This window comes from Rhinatrema bivittatum, chromosome 8 (genome assembly GCF_901001135.1).
Source record: "Rhinatrema bivittatum chromosome 8, aRhiBiv1.1, whole genome shotgun sequence".
Classification (NCBI taxonomy): domain Eukaryota; kingdom Metazoa; phylum Chordata; class Amphibia; order Gymnophiona; family Rhinatrematidae; genus Rhinatrema; species Rhinatrema bivittatum.
The window spans coordinates 249,612,475-249,635,338 of NC_042622.1; the positions used below are offsets into that span (position 1 = coordinate 249,612,475).

The 22,864-nt window shown below is 47.9% G+C and overlaps 1 protein-coding gene across 1 annotated transcript in view; it reads right to left on the reverse strand.

The window, feature by feature from the left end:
- Positions 1 to 15,812, reverse strand: part of LOC115098162 (perilipin-3-like) — a 74,191-nt gene extending 58,379 nt beyond the window's left edge. The window contains exon 1 of the mRNA XM_029614539.1: positions 15,755 to 15,812. Within this exon, the coding sequence (XP_029470399.1) occupies positions 15,755 to 15,797 (43 nt within the window). The 5' untranslated portion in view covers positions 15,798 to 15,812. The remainder of the gene's footprint in view (positions 1 to 15,754) is intronic.
- Between the last annotated feature and the right edge of the window lie 7,052 nt (positions 15,813 to 22,864).

The window sequence follows — 22,864 nt, forward strand, 5'->3', positions numbered from 1 at the left end:
TGCCTGTGACTTCTGTGCTTCCCGTCTAAGGTGCTGTCTCTTTTGAGGACTGTTGAGGCCCTTTACATTCAAAGACCATATTTTAAATGACATCATAGTTCCCTCCCTCACATCCCACCCTTCGCAGTAATCTCCCCTCCAGGCACTCCATCAGCCAAACCCAGTTCCCCCCATGAAACCCCACTCTTAAACCAGTATTCAATCCCTGCTGCATTTCAAAACGTGTGACCACCTTTGTGGATATGTATTGTGCATTATTTCTGTTGTGCATTGAATGTATAGTCCCTCCCAATCCCTCCCACCACCCCCCTCCCCACTTCTGCCAGAATGCCTCACGGAACTGTACTAATACCATTCCGTAAAGGTTTGCAGGGGTAGCAATCACACCGACGAGGCCCGCATCCCCCCGTTCCGGCCCCTCCGCCGCCGGCACCCCCTAGCACAATGTCAGTAAACCACATTTTAAACCATAACCTAACATGTAAAGGCAATACGCAACAACATCGCTGTAAACATGAACCAAAGTCCAACAGATAATAGCATCACCCAGCTTATTCACGATAGGTTCAGCCCTTCCCCTTGTTCTGGTCCGATGAGCTGTCTCCCGAATGGCGTCGGAGCCGCCTCCCGCCATTTCGGACTCTCTGCCAACGTGGGGTCTCCAATGAAGCAATAGAAGAGGATGAAGATGAGCTCCCCGTTATAGTGGCGGCGTTCACATGATGACCTGCGGACTTTAAAATGGCTGCCGCTTCCTGCAAGGTCTTAGCCGTGGTAGTGGCGCCTTCAATGGTGATGGCTATACCAAAGGGGAACAACCAGCGGTACCGAATGTTCTCTTTACGAAGTAATGTTATGATTTCTTTAAATTCCATACGTTTCTTCAAGGTCAGGGGAGAAAGATCTGTAAATATCTGTATTTCATGGGATTCCCATTCCCATGTTGCCTTCTTCCTTGCAATTTGGAAAATTGTATCTTTCACCGGGAATCTGGTAAAGCATACTATTATATCTCGTGGTTTACCAGCAATTCTGGGGCCCAGAGTCCTGTGTGTACGTTCCAATTCAATCCGAATAGCTGAGTCCTGTCCTGCAGTGTTCGTTGGTGTTTGTTGCAGGAGAAAAGCACAAAGCCTTTGAATCGTGTCTACACAGTCTGCATACAGATCCGTTTCAGGGATGCCCCTGAATCTCAAGTTGTTACGCCGGCTCCTGTTTTCTAAATCTTCCAGTTTGGCCAAAAAAGTATCTGAATCTTGTATAACCCTGTGCACTGTTTTAGTGATGGCGTCCATTTTCTCAGATTGCACATCCAAACGCATATCACAATCATCCACGCGCCTTCCTATGTCTGCCATATCTTCTTTTAACTGCTGAATTGTTGCCATAAGTTCCTTTTTATTATCTTTCATTTCTTTGCGTATGTCCCCAAACCAGCGGCGAAAATCATCTCTTGTGGGAAGATCCGGGACCGCTGTCTGCGTGCCACTCAACATGCTCTCTCCCTCGGGCGCCATCTCACTCAATGCCGAGGCTTCCAATATGCTCTCGGGCCCCTCTTCCAGGTCGGGGAGTTTTGAGAACGCAAACTGCTTGAGATCCGTTCCCTTTTTACGCTGTGCCATCTCAAGGGTTTCCGATTGCTAAAGCAAGTGGTTTACTAGCTTTTACTGCAGGTTTCACGGGGGTACCGGCGAAATCCGGCCCGGAAACACGAGGGAGCTCTAGATTAGGTGGCCATCTTGCTCCGCGGCGAGAGCACCCCCCTTCATCTTAGTTTTATTGAGTTCATAGTTAAGTTTAGGATACTAAGGGAGTTGGAATGAGAGTATTTTAAATTTACAGGTGAATTTACTAATTAATCAGCTAGTGTCCTACAAGGGGATGATTAAACTTTCAATAAGGGCTGGTACAATAGTATGATTAGATAAGACCCTGATTGATTTTAATGAGAAAGTATCTCATGCCTAAAAATCAAGGGGTTGAGTGGCTGGGGAAAGACAGACACTAGAATTAACTATCTTGGCTTGCTTATTAACTCAGACACACAAACTCTAAATAATATATCCCTAATTTCACCTTTCACCAAACTTTTATAAGCCCAAAAATTTCTGAAAGCTATACTTACCAATCCTCTTTAACCACCGTTAAATTAATCTTTACTCAGTTAATGGAAGGGTTTGAGATTCGGCGCGCGCTTCTGGTCCTCCTCTACCTGCAAAGGGTTGCAGGGCCTCTGGAAGCTGGGGCTGTGGAAGTCAATCCCTGGATCGCTTGCGGTGACCTCTGGACTCCTCTCCTGGGGATGCTGGGAGCAGTAGCAGATGAGCCTTCCGGTCCTCCTCTACCGCAAAGGGTGCAGGGCCTCTGGAAGCTGGGGCTGTGGAAGTCAATCCCTGGATCGCTTGTGGTGACCTCTGGACTCCTCTCCTGGGGGATGCTGGGAGCAGTAGCAGATGAGCCTTCCGGTCCTCCTCTACCGCAAAGGGTGCAGGGCCTCTGGAAGCTGGGGCTGTGGAAGTCAATCCCTGGATCGCTTGCGGTGACCTCTGGACTCCTCTCCCGGGGGATGCTGGGAGCAGTATGCAGATGATCCTTCCAGTCCTCCTCTACTGCAAAGGGTGCGGGGCCTCTGGAAGCTGGGGCTGTGGAAGTCAATCCCTGGATTGCTTGCGGTGACCTCTGGACTCCTCTCCTGGGGGATGCTGGGAGCAGTATGCAGATGAGCCTTCCGGTCCTCCTCTACCGCAAAGGGTGAGGGGCCTCTGGAAGCTGGGGCTGTGGAAGTCAAGGACCAGTTTCCACTATTAGCATGTGCAGGGATCCAGATCGAAATCAGTTAAATGAGTAAAGGAGTATAGTCTCGGCTTACCCACCCGAATACCAAAAAAAGAAGTAGTTAGTCCTGTGAATGAGGTGGGAGTTCTGTTACAAACCATCAGATGCACTTTCTCCATTTACACTGTAAAGTCAATAATACCCATAACCTGGTAGTATTTAAGGAGAAAAACCAATAACCAAAATATAACAAAAGCTAAAAATATAAGTTAACGAAGTGGTCCAGGCATGATTAGAAGCAGGATTCCTCCCATTTCAAAAAAGGGACCCCATATTTTTTGAAACAACGATTTACGTTTGTGCAAGGCAGCTGAGAGAGATGCCATCCAGCAGTAAAAATGTACTCTTTGTTGTACTTTTTGTAAAGAGGGAATTTCAGGGCATTTTCAATTCAGTGCATGTTCGCATCTAGCTGCAATAAAAACTTGTTGGCAAAATCATTGTTGATATTTCCCCAGGGACTACAGTGGAATATTAAGGAAAATGTCACATAAATCTCCAGCTCCTAAGATCTCCTCTAGCCATGTAATCACCGCTGCCCAAAACAAGGAAACCTTTTTGCACCCCCACCAGACGTGAATAAAAGTGCCCACTTCACCACATCCCCTCCGACAAAGATCACTAAGGGAGGAGTATTGGCGATGCAATTTGTGTGGTGTGAAATGCCATCTCACAAGCAATTTATAACAATTTTCTTGTACCACTGCTGAAATGGAGCATTTCCAAATGGACATAAACACCTGATCCCAAGTTTCCGATGGTAGTTTCCTCCTCAAGTCTGCTTCCAAAGCCCCAATATGAGGAAAGGGTTGTCTAATAGGACCATTAAAGAGAGAGAATTTTTTTTAGATCAAGCCTTGTTTCCTATCAACTTCCCCACACAAATGCTCAAAGAGGGTTTTCCCTTGTGCTAAAGTGGAAGAGATCTCCAGGGACTAAAGAAAGTGGGTAATAGGCCAAAAGTCTAGCTCGACGAAGTCATTCTTAGTCTTGAAATCTGCACTAGACATAAGGGCATCCCCAAACATCATAAGTTCAAATCAGGTTATACCCCAGGTTCACCATCCCAGAAAGGCCTTATTAAGGTGTTGTGGAGGTGGACCCTTGGCCCACAGGTCCCCACTGTCGGGAGGCGAGGCCAAACGGGAAGCGGAGGCTAGCTGGAGCTTCGCCAGTACCAGCCCTCGTTCCCTGCAGGTTGAGCCCTTGGATGCCGGGGCCAGCTGGACTTAGGTGGGCCTCCACATGGATGATCCCGATGGGTTGGCCAGAAGATGTACGCCAGAGGGCAGCAGTGAAGAAGAGTCCCAGCAGAGATACGCAATGTGGTACGAAGTCAGGTTCAGGCAGATGGTCAGAGGCAGGCGGCAAGTTCGTAGTCAGGTTCAAGTCTGGGTCAAAGCCAAGGAGGTCTGTCTGAAGGGAAAGGAGGGCTGATGCAGGAACTGGAACTGGAATGCCAGTTATCTATATTCCCATCCCGCACAGGAGCGGGATCTGGAACTGGAATGGGTACTGGAACAGAACTAGAATGAAGCAGGAATAAGAGCTGGAGCAGGAACAGGTACTGAACAGGAAGTGGAACTAGCAATGTAGTAACACCAGCAGGTCTGCGTGGAGACCCGTTGCAAGGCAGGCTCTGACGTTGGAGCCTGCCTTAAATAATGGAGCTAGTCAATGTCATCAGCAGGGGCTGCGGGAGTCTTTCCCGCCGCAGCCCCTTTAAATCCAGCAGAAATGCGTGCGCGCCTAGGACCGTTGAGCCGAAAGAGAGGTGATGGCAACGTCTTCCCATGCGACAGAAGAGGAAGCCAGATCGGGCCCAGGGGAACTCCCCGTGGAGCTGGAAGGGGAGCGCAGGAGGAGTGCGGGCGCATAGATGGCTACCCGCCGCCGCCAACGAGGTTGGGCCAGCTCCGGAAACTTGGTGTTGGGGGTGAGTGAACCCGGCTGAGGGACTGCCATGGCCGGGGAGCGCAACATAAGGTATCCTGCTGGAAAGTTTTATTGTGAAACAAATGAGCAGAGTAAAAATAATCTCTCCGCCTTACTATTGAGGCCTTCCATCTGGACCACACTTTCAATGTGGTGTGTAGAGAAAATGGAAGATTTCATCTCCCTCCCGGCACAGGTATCCTGCGGCTACCAAGGCAATGCACTCAGAGGCATCCTTCCATCATACATTGTTCCAGCTGAACCCACTGTTTGGGTGTGGTTACTCTACATAAGAACATAAGAAATTGCCATGCTGGGTCTGACCAAGGGTCCATCAAGCCCAGCATCCTGTTTCCAACAGAGGCCAAACCAGGCCACAAGAACCTGGCAATTACCCAAACACTAAGCAGATCCCATGCTACTGATGCAATTAATAGCAGTGGCTATTCCCTAAGTAAACTTGATTAATAGCCGTTAATAGACTTTTCCTCCAAGAACTTATCCAAACCTTTTTTGAACCCAGCTGTTGCGGTCCCGGTCGCAGCACTGGCAACCGGGACCTTACCTTTCGTTCCGTGGTTCCGGATCCCGGATCCGCCGCTCCGCGGCTCTGGCTTCGGGCAGTGGCCACCGCATCCAGGCGGGCCTGCGCGGCCTGTTCGGCGGTGTCTCTAAACGTCGCCTCTCCCTTCCTAGGCACGCGCGCGAAGGAGGGCAATTTAAAGGCCTTTTCCCAACGGACAGCGGGCCGCCCCTTTTGTGACGTCAGACGCCAGCAGATACTTAAGGCCGGCGTCTACCCTCAGACAGTGCCTTGCAACAAGGTTACCTGCTTTCCCTGTTGCTGTGTGCTCCGGACGCTCGTCTGTACTTCTTGGAATCTTGATCCTGTCTTCAGTTCCAGGTTCGGATCCTGTCTTCAGTTCCAGTTCCAGGTTCGGATCCTGTCTTCGGTTCCAGTTCCAGATCCTGTCTTCAGTTCCAGTTCCAGGTTCGGATCCTGCCTTCAGTTCCAGATTGTCCTCTTCAGCTCCAGTTCTGGCTTTGGTTCCAGTCCTGGTTCTTCGTTCTTCAGTTCCCGCTCTGTTTCTGTTCCGGTTCCGAATCTTCCTCGTTTGTTCCTCCGGTACGGACCTCTGCCTGCCTCCGACTTTGCTTGCTAGCCGCCTTCCTCGACCCTCGGACCGTCTCTTCCAGCTTGCTGTTCGCCTAAGTCCCAGCGGTCCGGGTTCCCACGGGCTCCTCCCGGGGGAGCCTTGGGCTTCCAGGGTGAAGTCATCTTCCTCGGCCACCTAAGTCCCAGTGGCTCGGATCCCCAAGGGCTCCTCCCGAGGGGATTCCACCTTCCAGGGTAAAGAGCTTCCTTCTCGCTCTGTTAGCATCCGCCTCCTGGCCTGTGTCCTATCCACGGAGACGCCTTCTACCATCATCCTCTCTCCGTCAGGCCGGCTCAAGGGTCCACCGTTACTCCCGCAACACCCAGCTACACTAACTTCACTAACCACTTCCTCTGGCAACAAATTCCAGAGCTTTATTGTGTGTTGAGTGAAAAAGAATTTTCTCTGATTAGTCTTAAATGTGCTACTTGCTAACTTCATGGGATGCCCCCTAGTCCTTCTATTATTTGAATGTGTAAATAACTGATTCACATCTACTCATTCAAGACCTCTCATGATCTTAAAGACCTCTATCATACCCCCCCTCAGCCATCTCTTCTCCATGCTGAACAGCCCTAACCTCTTCAGCCTTTCCTCATAGGGGAGCTGTTCCATCCCCTTTATCATTTTGGTTGACAGTAATTGAGCAGCCACATAAAACCAGTTCAAGTTCGGTACCCCCAACACCCCCCCTTTCCCTTGGCTGATACAAAAGAAGTTGTGAAATCCTTGGAGGGCGCCTCCTCCAAATAAAATAAAAAATCTTCTTCTGCCACGTGCGCAGGATACCTGTACTAATGAAAATTGGAAGGATGATAAATACAAAAAAATGCGGGAGGATTTTCATCTTTACGATCGCAATCCATGCTAGCCATGAGAAAGTTTCCCTCCACAGTTTTCACTAATGGGTGATAATTTAGGGCAAAGAGATCTTGCACATCAGAGCCAATCTGAATTCCTAAATATTTTATGGATTTTTTTGACCATTTGAAAGGAAAAGTCGTTTTTAGAAGTCTAGTTTCGCTGTCCACTAGGGCAGTGGTTCTCAACCTTTTTTCGGCCGGGACACACCTGACAGATGGTTCTCACATGTGTGACACACTGAACATGTGACCATCACGGGGCAAAATGTAAATATACATTCTGCATCCTCAGGAACCCCCTCGACCCCCAAAAATGGGTGCAAAGCAGAACTAGGGCATTACCCATACAACTCACCATACAAAAAAGATATTCTGGTTCTGATGACATTTCAGTAAAAGCAAAACAAACTCTCTTTACTGGCAGGCACAATACCCCGACCTTATGAAAAGACAATAATTTACTACTACAAATATTTAACCAGGCCTTAAATACTAACACACCTACTATTAGGAAAACGGAGCAAGCCAAGCTGCTATAGATAGAAACCCACTTAGAAACAATTGTAAAACTATACTAATAAATGTTATAAAATAGCTGATGAACAAAATAACATCCAACAATTAAAAACTCATAAAAATGATTACACATTGTCCAAATATCAATAAAATATTTCAAAACAGCAGACACATCCCATAATACCCAATAATTAAAATGGCAGTCAATCAAGAAAAATAAGCTTAAAAAGCCACTTTTACTTACCCTCTCCAGCAACTCTCCTCTCCTTTTCCTTGCAGGCCAAGGCCAAAGGCACTCACCAGAAGCAGCAGTGGCTGCTGAAGCTCTGACCTCACAGTCCTCTTCCTTAGGGCCCACAACCAGTCACAACCTGTCTCACACAGACCAGTCACCTCGCTAACTAGTATCTCTTCCTCACACAGACACCAGTCACCTCCCTGACCAGTCGCTGTCTCTCTCACACAGACACCAGTCACCTCCCTAACTAGTATCTCTTCCTCACACAGACACCAGTCACCTCCCTGACCAGTCTCTGCCTCTCTCACACAGACCCAGTCACCTCCCTGACCAGTCTCTGTCTCTCTCACACAGACCAGTCACCTCCCAAACTAGTATCTCTTCCTCACACAGACACCAGTCACCTCCCTGACCGGTCTCTGTCTCTCTCACACAGACCCAGTCACCTCCCTGACTAGTCTCTGTCTCTCTTTCACACACACCAATCACTTCGCTGACCAATCTCTGTCTCGCTCTCACAGAAACACATCCACCTCTGACAGTCTCTCTCTCATCACAACACATGCTCTGTCACTTACATAGAAGCTCTCAATCACACACAAATGCTCTTGCTCCCATTCCACCACACACACACAAAAGCTGCCACCACCCAGGCACCCATTCTACACACTCACACAAAACTGCCACTCACAGCACTCAGGCACCCATTCTATCACACACACACACAAAGCTGCCACTCATGCACCCATTGTACCACACACACACACACACAAAGCTGCCACTCATGCACCCATTGTACCAAACACACACAAGCTCTCACTCATGCACCCAGGTACCATTTTACCACACACACACACACACAGCTGCCATTCATGCACCCAGGCACCCATTCTACCACACACACACACTCATGCACCCATTCTACCACACACACACAAAGCTGCCACTCCTGCACCCATTCTACCACACACACAAAGCTGCCACTCATGCACCCAATCTACCACACACACACAAAGCTGCCACTCCTGCACCCATTCTACCACACACACACACTCAGCTGCCATTCATGCACCCAGGCACCCATTCTACCACACACACACTCATGCACCCATTCTACCACACACACACAAAGCTGCCACTCCTGCACCCATTCTACCCACACACACAAAGCTGCCACTCCTGCACCCATTCTACCACACACACACACACAAAGCTGCCACTCCTGCACCCATTCTACCACACACACACACACAAAGCTGCCACTCCTGCACCCATTCTACCACATACACACACACAAAGCTGCCACTCATGCACCCAATCTACCACACACACACACACAAGCTCACATGGAGCCTCTTCTCATTGTTTGGCCCAATATGCCTGGCCTCCGCTTATCAGTCGCTGCTGGCCTGACCTCCAGCGGTGTGCAACGTCTCTCCAACCGCCTCCGGCGGTGTGCAGGGTCTCTCTGCTCTTCGTCCCGCCGGCCTGGCCTCTGGCAGTGGCGCACAGATCACTCTTCAGCTGCTGGTGGCGGCGCGCAGCGTCTCCATTCTTCGGCCCCGCCGGCGGTGCACAGGTCTCGCCAGTCTTCAGTCGGCGGTGGCACGCAGCATCGCTCCTTTCTTCGGCCCCACCGGCGCTGCGCAGCATCGCTTCCTTCTTCGGCCCTGCCGGCGGCGCGCAGCATCGCTTCCTTCTTCGGCCCCGCCGGCGGCGCGCAGCATCGCTTCCTTCTTCGGCCCCGCCAGCAGCGCGCAGCGTCTCTCCCTTCTTCGGCCCCGCCGGCGGCACGCAGGTCTCGCCAGTCTTCAGTCGGCGGTGGCACGCAGCGTCTCTCCCTTCTTCGGCCCCGCCGGCGGCGCGTAGGTCTCTCCAGTCTTCAGCCGGCGGTAGTGCGCAGCATCTTTCCACTCTTCAGTCCTGCCCCTGGGGAGAAGGGAAGCACAAGCGGGGCAGTGGGGCACCGGGAGCCGCGACACACCTGCCAGTGCTTGGTGACACACTGGTGTTTCGCGACACACCGGTTGAGAACCGCTGCACTAGGGTAACGTTTAGTATTCCGGATTTCTCTAGATTGACTTTTAATCTAGAGGCAGCACTAAAGAGTTCGCTTGCAATGTTCCGCAGTGAAAGCGTGGGCTTGGTTAGAGTGAATAGTAAATCGTCTGCAAAAAGGGATTTTTTGAGGTCCATATCCCCTCTCTGTATACTGCAAATTCCTTCAGAAGTTCTAACTCTTTGAGCAAACGGCTCTAAAATAAGGTAAATAAAAACAGCAAGAGAGGGCACCCCTGGCGAGTCCCTCTCCCCACAGGAAAGCTACTACCACATAAACACCATTAACTTTAATACATGCATGCGGATCACGATATAATTGTTTTATCCAATTTAAAAAAAAAAAGGCCCAAATCGCATCTTCTCTAGCGTAGAGAAAAGAAATGGCCAGTGAACCATATCGAATATTTTTTCAGCATCGATAGAGGAGAAAAGAAGGAATACTATTCTTTTTAATCCACCATAAAATATCTATGACTTTCCGGACGTAATCAGCAGCCATATGTTGTGGAATAAAGCCCACCTGATCTCTATGCACCAGTCCTGAAAGTACGGTATTCAATCGTCCTGCTAGAACTCTGGCTAAGATCTTAAGATCAACGTTAATTAGAGAGATTGGGTGATAGGAACCGCACAAGGTTGGGTCCCTACCCGGCTTAGCAATAATCATGATCCCGGCAATATGTTTTGGGAGAGAGCTTCCATCCCTAATACTATTAAAGAATTTCATTAAAGGGTCTATGAGCAAAGGGTGAAACTGTTTATAATATCTTCCTGTAATCCCATCCAGCCCCAGAGATTTCCCATGTTTAAGAGATCTAATTGCCTGTAAAAATTCTTTAGAATTAATAGCCTCCTCCAGAAATTGTATTTGGTCATCTGACAAAAAAGACAATGAAACTGATTCCAAATAGCTTGAAATGCTAGTTATCTATATTCCCATCCTCACTATCAGGCCGATACAGTGTTAGCCTGCTATTGGACGCGCATTTTCCCTTACCCCTTATTCAGTAAGGGGAGGAAAACGTGCGTCCAACCCGCGGCACCTAATAGGGCTCTCAACATGCAAATGCATGTTGAGGGCCCTATTAGGTATGTGCGCGGGATACAGAAAGTAAAATGTGCAGCCAAGCCGCACAAGGTCGACGCTAATTTCTTCCAGCGCTGGGAAAGTGCACAGAAAAGCAGTAAAAACTGCTTTTCTGTACACCCTCCGAATTAATATCATAGCGATATTAAGTTGGAGGTCCCGAAAAGTAAAAAAAAAAAAAAAAAAAATTGAATCGGCCCACGGCTGTCGGGCCGAAAACCGGACGCTCAATTTTGCCGGCGTCCGGTTTCCGAGCCCGTGGCTGTCAGCGGACTCGAGAACCGACGCCGGCAAAATTGAGCGTCGGCTGTCAAACCCGCTGACAACTGCCGCTCCTGTCAAAAAGGAGGCGCTAGGGACGCGCTAGTGTCCCTAGCGCCTCCTTTTCCCCGTTTTTACCGCGTCACCTAATTTAAATACAGAATCGCGCGCACCGGCGAAGGGCCGGTGCGTGCGCCGGGAGAGCGGGCGTTCGTCCGCTCTCCCGCGGATTTTACTGAATCAGCCTGTATATAAAGAAGAATAGAAACTGGTAAAACATTCCCTTATGGTAGGGGTGGTGGTTATTATTTTCCTGCTAGCACCTTCAACTTTGCTATGCTATTCTGAACCTTTAGTTTCCGTTAGGGATGTGAATCGTTTTTTGACGATTTAAAATATCGTCCGATATATTTTAAATTGTCAAAAATCGTTAGAGCCGCGATACAATAACAATTCCCCCGATTTATCGTCAAAAATCGTAAATCGGGGGAAGGGGGAGGGGAAGGGGGAGGGCAGGAAAACCGGCACACTAAAACAACCCTAAAACCCACCCCGACCCTTTAAAATAAATCCCCCACCCTCCCGAACCCCCCCAAAATGCCTTAAATTACCTGGGGTCCAGAGGAAAGGTCCCGGTGTGATCTTTTACTCTCGGACCTCCGTGCGTTGTAGAAATGGCGCCGGCGCTACCTTTGACCTGACAGGTCAAAGGTAGCGCCGGCGCCATTTTGTTTTTTTGTCCCCCGACGTCAGGAGCGTAGGAGATCGCTCCCGGACCCCCGCTGGACCCCCAGGGACTTTTGGCCAGCTTGGGGGGGCCTCCTGACCCCCACAAGACTTGCCAAAAGTCCAGCGGGGGTCCGGGAACGACTTCCTGCACGCAAATTGTTTTTCCGTACGGCCGTACGGCAACACGATTCGACTGCAGGAGGTCGTTCCGGACCCCCGCTGGACTTTTGGCAAGTCTTGTGGGGGTCAGGAGGCCCCCCCAAGCTGGCCAAAAGTCCCTGGGGGTCCAGCGGGGGTCCGGGAGCGATCTCCTACGCTCCTGCCGTGAATCGTTTTTCCGTACGGAAAAACGATTCGCGTGCAGGAAGTCGTTCCCGGACCCCCGCTGGACTTTTGGCAAGTGTTGTGGGGGTCAGGAGGCCCCCCCAAGCTGGCCAAATGTCCCTGGGGGTCCAGCGGGGGTCCGGGAGCGATCTCCTACGCTCCTGCCGTCGGGGGACAAAAAAACAAAATGGCGCCGGCGCTACCTTTGCCCTGTCATATGACAGGTCAAAGGTAGCGCCGGCACCATTTCTACAACGCACGGAGGTCCGAGAGTAAAAGATCACACCGGGACCCTTCCTCTGGACCCCAGGTAATTTAAGGCATTTTGGGGGGGTTTGGGAGGGTTTGGGAGGGTGGGGAATTTATTTTAAAGGGTCAGGGTGGGTTTTAGGGATGTTTTAGTGTGCCGGTTTTCGATTTACACGATTTACACGATATTTAAAAACCCAAACTGCGACGATCCGATTCCCTCCCCCTCCCAGCCGAAATCGATCGTGCTAAAAATTTTCCCTGCCTTATTGCCCCCTTCATAGAAGGTCTGTTTATTGCGTTCCAGCATGAACACTATGGGGCAGATTTTCAAAGGCTACGCGCGTAACCCAAGAAAATCTGCCCCTGCGTGCGCCGAGCCTATTTTGCATAGGACTTTCGAAAATGGGTGGATCGGGGGTGGGGCCAGGGGTATGATGGTGATCTGGGGGCGGGGCCAGGGGCGTGGTGGCAGTACGGGGGCGGAGCCGGGGCAGTTCCAAGTCCTTTGGCACAGCGGCCATGCTGGAGTTTCACGCGCCGGCAGCTGGCTGGTGCGCGCAAGTTACGCCTGCCAGAGATAGGCGAAACTCCATCAAATAAGTTAGGGGGGGGATTTAGGTAGGGCCGGGGGGTGGGTTAGATAGGGGAAGGGAGGAAAAGGTGGGGGGGATTAAAAAAAATGTTCCCTCCAAGGCCGCTCAGATTTCGGAGCGGCCTTGGAGGGAACGGGGAAAGCCAGCGGGGCTCCCCTTGGGCTCGGCGTGCACAAGTGTGCACCCCCTTGCGCGCGCCAACCCTGGATTTTATAACATGCGCGCGGCTGCGCGCACATGTTAAAAAATTGGGTGTAGATTTGCACGCACAAATCTACGCCCGCACATAAGTTTTAAAATCTGGCCCTATTTGAGCAGATTCTACAACATTTAATTCACTTCGAACAGCATTCAATTGTCTTAGCACCGAGCAATTTTGTGATTTCATGTGAAGACATGAGAGAGTTGGCAGCCTGTCTAGGAATACCGATTTGCGGTTTTTCTTCTCTTGTTTAAGAAAAGAAGCCTGAGCTATAAAATAACCCCTCATTACAACTTTGGAACATTCCCATACAGATCCAGCAGATACCATGGGGTCTGTGTTCAACTGAAAATATTCTTTAAGCTTAGCGCTGATGGACTTTCAAAATCCCTCATCCTGAAGCAAACTATCATTCAAGTGCCAGTATCTTAGTCCAGTCTCTTTCCATAAATTGAAGAGAGACCTAGACAGGGGCACGCCCAGGTCTGACCACGTGATATCACCAATCCCAACTTCCTGGGCTCTATTGTGCAATAATGTGTCTATTAATAAGTAATCAATTCTTGAGTATGTCGCAAGAAACTGGAGGGAAGTGGAATAGATGAAAATCCTTTTACAGTTGAAAATGTATGGGAAGAGCTAAAGAATCTGAAAGTGGACAAAGCCATGGGGCCTGATGGGATTCATCCAAGGATACTGAGGGAGCTCAGAGATGTGCTGGCGGGTCCGCTGTGTGACCTGTTTAATAGATCCCTAGAAGCGGGAGTGTGCCGAGTGATTGGAGAAGAGCGGTGGTGGTCCCGCTTCACAAGAGTGGGAACAGAGAGGAGGCTAGTAACTACAGACCGGTTAGCCTCACTTCGGTGGTGGGAAAAGTAATGGAGTCACTGTTGAAAGAGAGAATAGTGAACTATCTACAGTCCGGAGAATTGATGGACCAGAGGCAGCATGGATTCACCAGGAGAAGATCCTGTCAGACAAATCTGATTGACTTTTTTGACTGGGTAACCAAGGAATTGGATCAAGGAAGAGCGCTAGATGTCATCTACTTGGATTTCAGCAAAGCTTTTGATACGGTTCCGCACAGGAGACTGGTGAATAAAACGAGAAGCTTAGGAGTGAGTGCCGAGGTGGTGACCTGGATTACAAACTGGTTGACGGACAGAAGACCATGTGTGATGGTAAACCACTTAAAACCGCTCTCTCTGAAGAGAGAGCGGTTTTAAGTGGTGTACCGCAAGGATCGGTGTTGGGACCGGTCCTGTTCAATATCTTTGTGAGCGACATTGCGGACGGGATAGAAGGTAAGGTTTGTCTTTTTGCGGATGACACTAAGATCTGCAACAGAGTGGACACGCCGGAAGGCGTGGAGAGAATGAGACGGGATTTAAGGAAACTGGAAGAGTGGTCGAAGATATGGCAGCTGAGATTCAATGCCAAGAAGTGCAAAGTCATGCATATGGGGAGTGGAAATCCAAATGAACTGTATTCGATGGGGGGGAAAGGCTGATGTGCACGGAGCAGGAGAGAGACCTTGGGGTGATAGTGTCTAATGATATGAAGTCTGCGAAACAATGCGACAAGGCGATAGCAAAAGCCAGAAGAATGCTAGGCTGCATAGAGAGAGGAATATTGAGTAAGAAAAAGGAAGTGATTATCCCCTTGTACAGGTCCTTGGTGAGGCCTCACCTGGAGTACTGTGTTCCGTTATGGAGACCGTATCTACAAAGAGACAAAGACAAGATGGAAGCGGTACAGAGAAGGGCGACCAGGAAGGTGGAGGGTCTTCATCGGATGACATACGAGGAGAGATTGAAGAATCTAAATATGTACTCCCTGGAGGAAAGGAGGAGCAGTGGTGATATGATTCAGACTTTCAGATACTTGAAAAACTTTAATGATCCAAAGACACCGACAAACCTTTTCCGTCAGAAAAAAATCAGCAGAACCAGAGGTCACGAGCTGAGGCTCCAGGGAGGAAGACTAAGAACCAGTGTCAGGAAGTATTTCCTCACGGAAGGGGTGGTGGATGCCTGGAATGCCCTTCCGGAGGAAGTGGTGAAGTCTAAAACTGTGAAGGACTTCAAAGGGGCGTGGGATAAACACTGTGGATCCATCAAGTCTAGAGGGCGTGAATAAAGAGGAGGCAGCAAAACACTGCACGGAGCGGCAGTAGCCACAGAGGCATTCACGGAGCAGGATGCCAGTGGTTGGTGTTCCACCTTCACGGAGCGGAAGGATGGAGGGCTGCCATCTCCAAAAAAAACCAAACAACCAACCACTGGAGCGGGATGCCAGTGGTTGGTGTTCCACCTTCACGGAGCGGAAGGATGGAGGGCTGCCATCTCCAAAAACAAACAAACAAACAAAAAACAAAACAAAACAGGGGTGGGTAAGAGTATGGGGCAGGGGTGTGGCCTGCTTGTTACAGCGGTTGCTACCCCTAATTGAGCTGGATGTTCACTTGGATGCAGATACGGCGCTGCTCTCTACATTGGTGGTGGGGTGGAGGGGAATTAAGGCTGGAGGGTACTGGAAGCCAATAGTAACAGGTGGGAGAGAGAAAAAGGGGAAAAAAAATGGATAAAGTGCGTAGCTTGCTGGGCAGACTGGATGGGCCGTTTGGTCTTCTTCTGCCATCATTCTATGTTTCTATGTTTCATTCTATGAGGCGTGGAATAGAACGTGTAAGACCTACCGTAAATGTGGGATAACGTTTCCAGATATCTTCTGTTCCCCATCTGCCCATCAAGGATACCAGTTCTAATTGTGCTTTAGTGCCGGATGTTAACCTATAATGAGATGTGTCGAGTCTGAGATTTCTAACAAAATCAAAATCCCTCCCCCATACTACCATTCCTTCAACATGATTTTTTAGCACATTATCTAATACTCTCAAAAAAGCGTATTGATCTGTGTTAGGTGCATAAACGTTCAAGAAGGTAAAAGTTTCCCCACTGATTTTTAATTTCAGAAGTACGGTATATATCACCTGAGGGGATCTGCAACATGATGGAGATACTCATGAATAAGGGTTTGGGAAATAACATTGCCTACTCCAACATACTTCGTACCCTTCGTACTGGCTGCTAAATACTTATTAGGGTTTCCTCCACCTTATATGAGTTTCCTGGCACAGGGCAATTGAGACCTTATAATGTATTAATTTTGTAGGAGAAGATGTCTTTTCCTATAAGAATTTAGCCCCTTAACATTAAGGGACCACATACACACAGGCATCATGGGTTTGAGAAGGCACCCCAATAAGGTATCGGGGTGCCCGGAGTAATGTGGGTGACAGGCTAGATTCGTGCCAGCACCAAAAAGGGGCAGGGCGAGCTGCTGGGCGTGAAATGGGGGCGGGGGGCTTTATGCCTGGTGTGCCAGCCCATTGGCTGGCTTGTATTGGCGAGGTTTTGGGGGGGGGGGGGGAACCAGGAACCTTTTGGTTCCCTTGGGCCCAAGTCATCAGGCGGGGGAAGACCAATTGGGGGAGGGCGGGGATTACTGTTAGAGAAACGGCCAACAACACTTGCCTGCTGTTGCTCTGGGAAGCCTCTTCCCTCCTACCCACCCTCATTTGCATTTGTATTTCGATTGTTGAGATTTTCAGGGGCTGTGTTGCTGCAGCTGGGGGTAGGTTGCCTGAGCCAATCAAGATTCAGCGTGGTCTTGAATGGTGTGACAACCCGACAGGTGTCAGGTCTGAACTTCGGGTGGGACAATTGGGTGCAGTTGTCCTGCGTGTGGCTCCTTTGCTGGCAGGTGGCGGGGGGCTTATTTTCACGACTCCTTGCTGGGTGATGGCGGGGGTTGTGGGTGCGAATCTGGCAAATGTTAATGGCACAAGGTTGACTGGCCTGGATCTGTGCATCTTGCTGGTGGGTGGCGGGTGCATATTGAGGCCTATGTAACTTACTTGAGCTCGGGCACCTAATTGTTGTGCAATAAAGCTGGGCCTGTTTAATCCCCAATTGCTGTATGTGTTTTATTGCTATGGATTGTGAGAGGGTGGGTACTGGGAGAATAGTTGGTCCTGCTACCCATATTAGAAAGAAAAAAGAAAAGAAATAGAATCTATAATCCAAATTCCCCAAAAATCAAGGATGATTACTGAGCCATATTTCTATACAATTGTTGTAAGTGTAGGTGTATCTCCCTCCCCATTTCCATTACCTTCCCTCCCAGCTACCGCGTGCATACCTTGGACACCTCCCAATTCGAGGGGCTAGTCACTCAAACCAAAGAATCCTCCCCGCCTCAAGCTCCAACAACCCAGTACACCGAAAAAAGAAATCCCCCGTGAACCTATATAACCTGGAATCAATTAGTGGTTCAGCTATAGTATAGCATTCCACGTGTTAGACTACGGTCAGTAGTGAGGTGCCAGAGGTACCCCCAGCATTTAGATTCGCGAAGTTGGGTATAAGGGATGGCGGAGTTTACATTGTTTGTTTCTTCTTTTCTCAGATTTATGAGATTGTTGATGTTACTTTATATTTTGTGATATACGCACTAGTTTGGATAAAGGTATTAGCTTCAGGTACCATGCCCATAATGGAAGTGTCACTGCAAAGCCTGTCTCTCTTTATTAAACCATGGTTAAAGTAATTTCTCTTATGTAAAAGGCCTTAACACCTATAGGAAGCACTTTCTCCCTCAGGAGGGAACTAACACACCTCAAGCTGATGTTGCTTTTGTTCAGGAAACTCACCTGAAACGTAAACACCATCATCTTTTAGCTTTTTAAGGAATATCCACATGTCTTCTTGGCTGCCAGCGGGAATACTAATAAATATGCAGGTACGGGTATTCTCATATCTGCCCAGTTAGTATTTGATCTCCTTGTCCAAGTCCTAGATCCTTCAGGCAGATATGCACTGATAAAAATCCAAATAGGATCCCAAATATACACCTTGGTTTCTATTTACGCCCCAAACCGGGATCAGGAAGCCTTTTTGCAGGAACTTCAAACAGGCCTTCTCCTAACCCTTCCACACTCCACCTCCACAGGAATCATAACTAATCCTTCACCAAACTCTGACTTCCAAACTGTACATAGTTGGGTCTCCTTCTCCTTTTTGTTTCTCCTCCCTCCCAATTTATTTAATGCCATTCTCTCCTCCCTCCCAATTTATTTAATGCCATTCTCTCCATGCTACCTGATTACCTGGTTTCCCGGCGTTTACCATATTTCCTGGTTCCCATATGGTCCATGTTATTTATTACTGTATAATGAAGTTTATTTTATTATTTTGTGTTCCATGCACTCGTCGTGCCATGCAATTAGCATTCTGTTTCCTTGTTCCATGTAAACCGATACGATGTGAAAACGGATATCGGTATATAAAAAAATACAAATAAATAAATAAAATAACTTCAGGGCATCCTGCTAAAATATGTGGAAGGAGCTCTAATTATGGGGGGCGACTTTAATATTACACTATGCCAGGCTTTGGATACCTCCAGTGGTCAAGCTTCCGCAGCCAAGCATAGCCATCTTAAGCTGAAGGGTATTATGGATCACTGGCAGCTGGTTGACATTTGGAGGAACCGGTACCCTCACTCCTGCACTTACACTTTTTATTCTGCTCCCCACACTAGCTATTCCCGAATTGACTACAGGCTGGTTGATAAACTATTATGTAATCAGGTCCATAGAGTCGACATCGAAGCTATCACGTGGTCAGACCATGCACCAGTAAGCTTGGAGGTCGAGATGGAGTAAGGGATGTGGGTGACCGTTTCTGGAAATTAAATGAGTCCCTGTTACAGGATGACAAGTTTGTTCATACATTAGATACTCAGATACAAGAGTATTTCTTATTAAATGCTAATCCCTTAATTTCGCCCAGCAACCTGTGGGATTGTTCCAAGGCCGTAGTGAGGGGATTTCTTATCTCCAGGGCCACAGCATGCAAACGCCAACAAAACCAATGAAGAGCAGCATTGCTTTCCAAGATCAATCACTTAGCCAAGGAGCATATGAGAACCCAGTCCAGTCGTTGCTATAATAAGCTTTTAGCACTTAAATCCGAACTCTATCAATTAGATCATAAACAATTACTCCACACCCTGGAAATTACTAAGCAAATATATTATGAAGGGGAGATAAAGCGGGGCGTCGTCTTGCTAGACAACTATGACCTCTGATTTCCCAGAACAACATTTCTAAGATCAAAGGCTCCACTGGGACCATGATCACTGATTCTCCGGAATCCGTGAGGCCTTCTCTCTTTTTTTATCAGAAGCTATATAGCAAGGAAGAGAATATCCAACCTCCCCAAATAGAGGACTATTTACAGTCGATCACTCTACCAAGTCTCACACCCGAACAATGCCTAACTCTTGAATCACCCGATCACTGCTGATTAAGTACTATCTGTTATTAAGTTACTAAAGATGGGTAAATCTCCTGGCCTTGATGGGCTGTCGGGAGCTTACTATAAAAAATTTGCACATACTTTAGCAGAGCCGCTAGCCCAGTATTTCAATAGTCTTCGGGAAGCTGGGATGATTGGAGCTCAAGCCAATGTGGCAGGCATCACTATTCTTGCCAAGCCAGGGAGGGATCCAATGCAATGTAGCTCAATTAGACCTATCTCCTTAATAAATGTTGATCTTAAAATTTTGGCTAGATTACTTGCTTTACAGCTTAATAAGTACCTTCCATGTTTAATACATTCAGATCAAGTGGGCTTTGTGCCATAACGTATGGCTGCGGACAACTTAAATGGTTTTGGATTTGATGTGGTGGGTGTGTGAGGAGCAGGAGCCGGCAGTGCTTCTATCTATTGATGCTGAAAAAGCGTTTGATCTGGTCCACTGGCCGTTCCTGTTCCTTACCTTGCAGAAGATGGCGTTTGGGCCCTTTTTCATCACATGGATCCAAAAACTTTATAGCCATCCTCAAGCTAGGGTAAAGGTCAATAATGGGTACGGGCAGGAGTTTGACATTGGTCGTGGCACTAGACAAGGGTGCCCTTTATCACCTTTGCTCTTTTCCCTGTACTTAGAACCACTAACATCCAAAATTCAATTGGCCTCTGAGATTAAGGGAGTTTCACTGGGTACAAAGTAATATAAACTTTCTTTATTTGCGGATGATGTTCTTCTTATCTTAACTGACCCAGTTAAATCCTTGAAGGGGGTAATGCGGGAATTAAATGGCTTTGGTAAGGTTGCTGTTCTTAAAGTGAATTTAGAAAAATCAGAGCTCCTCAATATTACCCTGGCCCCCCAGGATGTTAAAGTAATTGGGCAACAATTCCCATTTAAGTGGGCTAAATCCTCTATCAAATATCTGGGAGTGCGCATTTCAGCAAACCTTCCAGATTTGTACTCAATCAACTACACACCGCTTCTTACCAAGATTACCACAGACTTGAGCAGATGGAACAAGGAAGCCTTCTCCTGGCTAGGCAGGATAGCTATCATTAAAATGTCAGTACTCCCCAAATTTCTGAATTTGTTTTCATCACTGCCAGTATTTATACCCTCGTCCATCTTACGATCCTGGCAGAAAAACATTTTCGATTTCATTTGGAGGCAGAGGCCCCCAAGAATAGCCAGTCAGGTGCTTTATTTACCAAAATTCATGGGAGGAATGGCAGTACCAAATCTTACCTGGTATTATGGTGCCTCCCAATTGCGGGCTATGGTAGATTTTTATCGCCTCAAAGCTCAGAAGCAATGGGTTCAAATTGAGCAGTTTATTGTGGGACCCATGGAACTGACTGCTATGATGTGGCAACCCCGCACCACTTGGCGCCCAGTATGCAAAATTCCCTGGTCGCTGAACGTCACTATACGCATATGGGCAAACCATAGACAACGACTGGTTGGGAAATATCAATACTATTATCAGTCCTCCATTATGAACATAGTGATGAACTCAAGGGATCAGTTTCTAAAATATATCAATTGTTAATTCCGATCCCAACTGAGCCATGCAGGTTCGTTGTTCAGTGGGAATCGGATTTGGGTAAATCACTGGGTAACAAAACCTTGGGAGAGGTTCTTTTGCGAGCTTGACGCAGCTCCATCTCAGCCCGTTTACAAGAGAACTGCATTAAGATGATATATAGGTGGTATCTCACACCAGATAAGCTTCATCGGTTTTACCCTCAACTGTCAGATCTTTGTTGGCGTAATTGTGGAGCAGGAGGCACTTATATGCACATTTGGTGGGAATGCCCTCGGATCACACTTTTCTGGAATGCTCTCTTTGAATGGCTTGGTGAGCTTCTCCACATCCCAGTTGCTCCCTCCGTAGAGGCCGCACTGCTGCATGTATTTCCTGACAATCTGGGTAAACTCTATCACAGATTTTGTATCCATGTATTCATTGCTGCTCGCACATTGGAGGCCCTTAAATGGAAGTCGATTCAGCTGCCCCAGCTTAATGATGTTATTGCTAGGTTACACACTTATTTCACATTAGCCTCTTTAACTGCAGTAAAATATCGCACTATGGCTTCCTTTCATAAGAACTGGAAACCTTTTTCAAATTATATTGCACAACTGTGATGCTTACCATATATGGACCATACACAGACCTGTCCTTTATTTAGTTTTTTCTTTATCTAGTTTTTACTAATTGTTTAAAATGTTCCAATGTGAAATGTACTTTTGCATGTCATGAATCTGTTTTATATTGATGCTTTAATACATCTCCACTTAGGGGAAGGGGAGGGAGGGGGGAATAATGGATATTCACAGTACTTTTCATGCTAATACAGTATTGGTTGTGATATCTCCTATATGTACATTATGTTATATGTGTTACTTATTTCACATGTGTTAAAAGTACAATAAACTTCAAATACAAAAAAAAAAATTCAAAACTTATCCGCCCTGGTGTATCAGCAGTAAGCGCTACACCGGCATCAATCACCGTGAGCCGCAGTCCCATGCAAAATAGGAAGATTGCAGGCCTCGGACATTTTGATTCATGATGTCATTAATAAACTGTTCAAGCCTTCTGTGATGGAGCTCAGCGGGCGCTTGCTGATGTCTGACGCTTTAGTCTCCTGCGATTGCCAGCTCTTTGCCACCTCGGCAGGGCATTAGCTTTCATTCTGTCCGCCTCTCCTCATTGAACTGGGAAATTCACCAGTAGACTTGCTTGTTTAAAAGCTTTTCCAGCCTCCTGCAGGATTTTGACCTTATAAGTCTCTCCATTCATGGTGAAAGAAAGGCCAAATGGAAATGCCCATTGGTAACGCAGCGCAGCCATGACCACTTTTAAATCATAGCGCTTGCGTAGCGTGGTAGGAGCGAGGTCACTGAATATTATTATTTTATGGCCTTCCCAGTGCCAGTCCTGCTGCTTCCTGGCTGCTGTGTAAATCTGCTCCTTGGGAATATAACTATGCAGGCAAATTACTCTATCTCGTGCCCTGCCTGCAACCCGAGGCCTCAAGGACCCATGAGCCCTCTCTATTTTTATGTCCTCTAAAGTCTCCTGTCCAGCAGTCGCCGAAGAAGAGGCTGAAGTGATTAGAAACTTACAGATTGCAGCTGACACTGTGAAGCAATTGTTGTACTCCGGTGACTCCGGCACACCGCGAATCATCAGATTTCATCATTGTGCACGATTTTCCAAGTCCTCCATCTTTTCCACCAAGACCTCTTGCTCAGCTCGCAGGTTTTGTTGAAGGTTTGCAATCTGCTTTATTGAATCCTCCTGGCCCTCCACGCGCACATACATGTCATCGACACGTGCTCCCAAGGCCACAGGTCCTCCTGAATTTCAGATATAGATGATAGTAGTCCTTGTTTATGTCTGCTCGAATGTCCATAAATC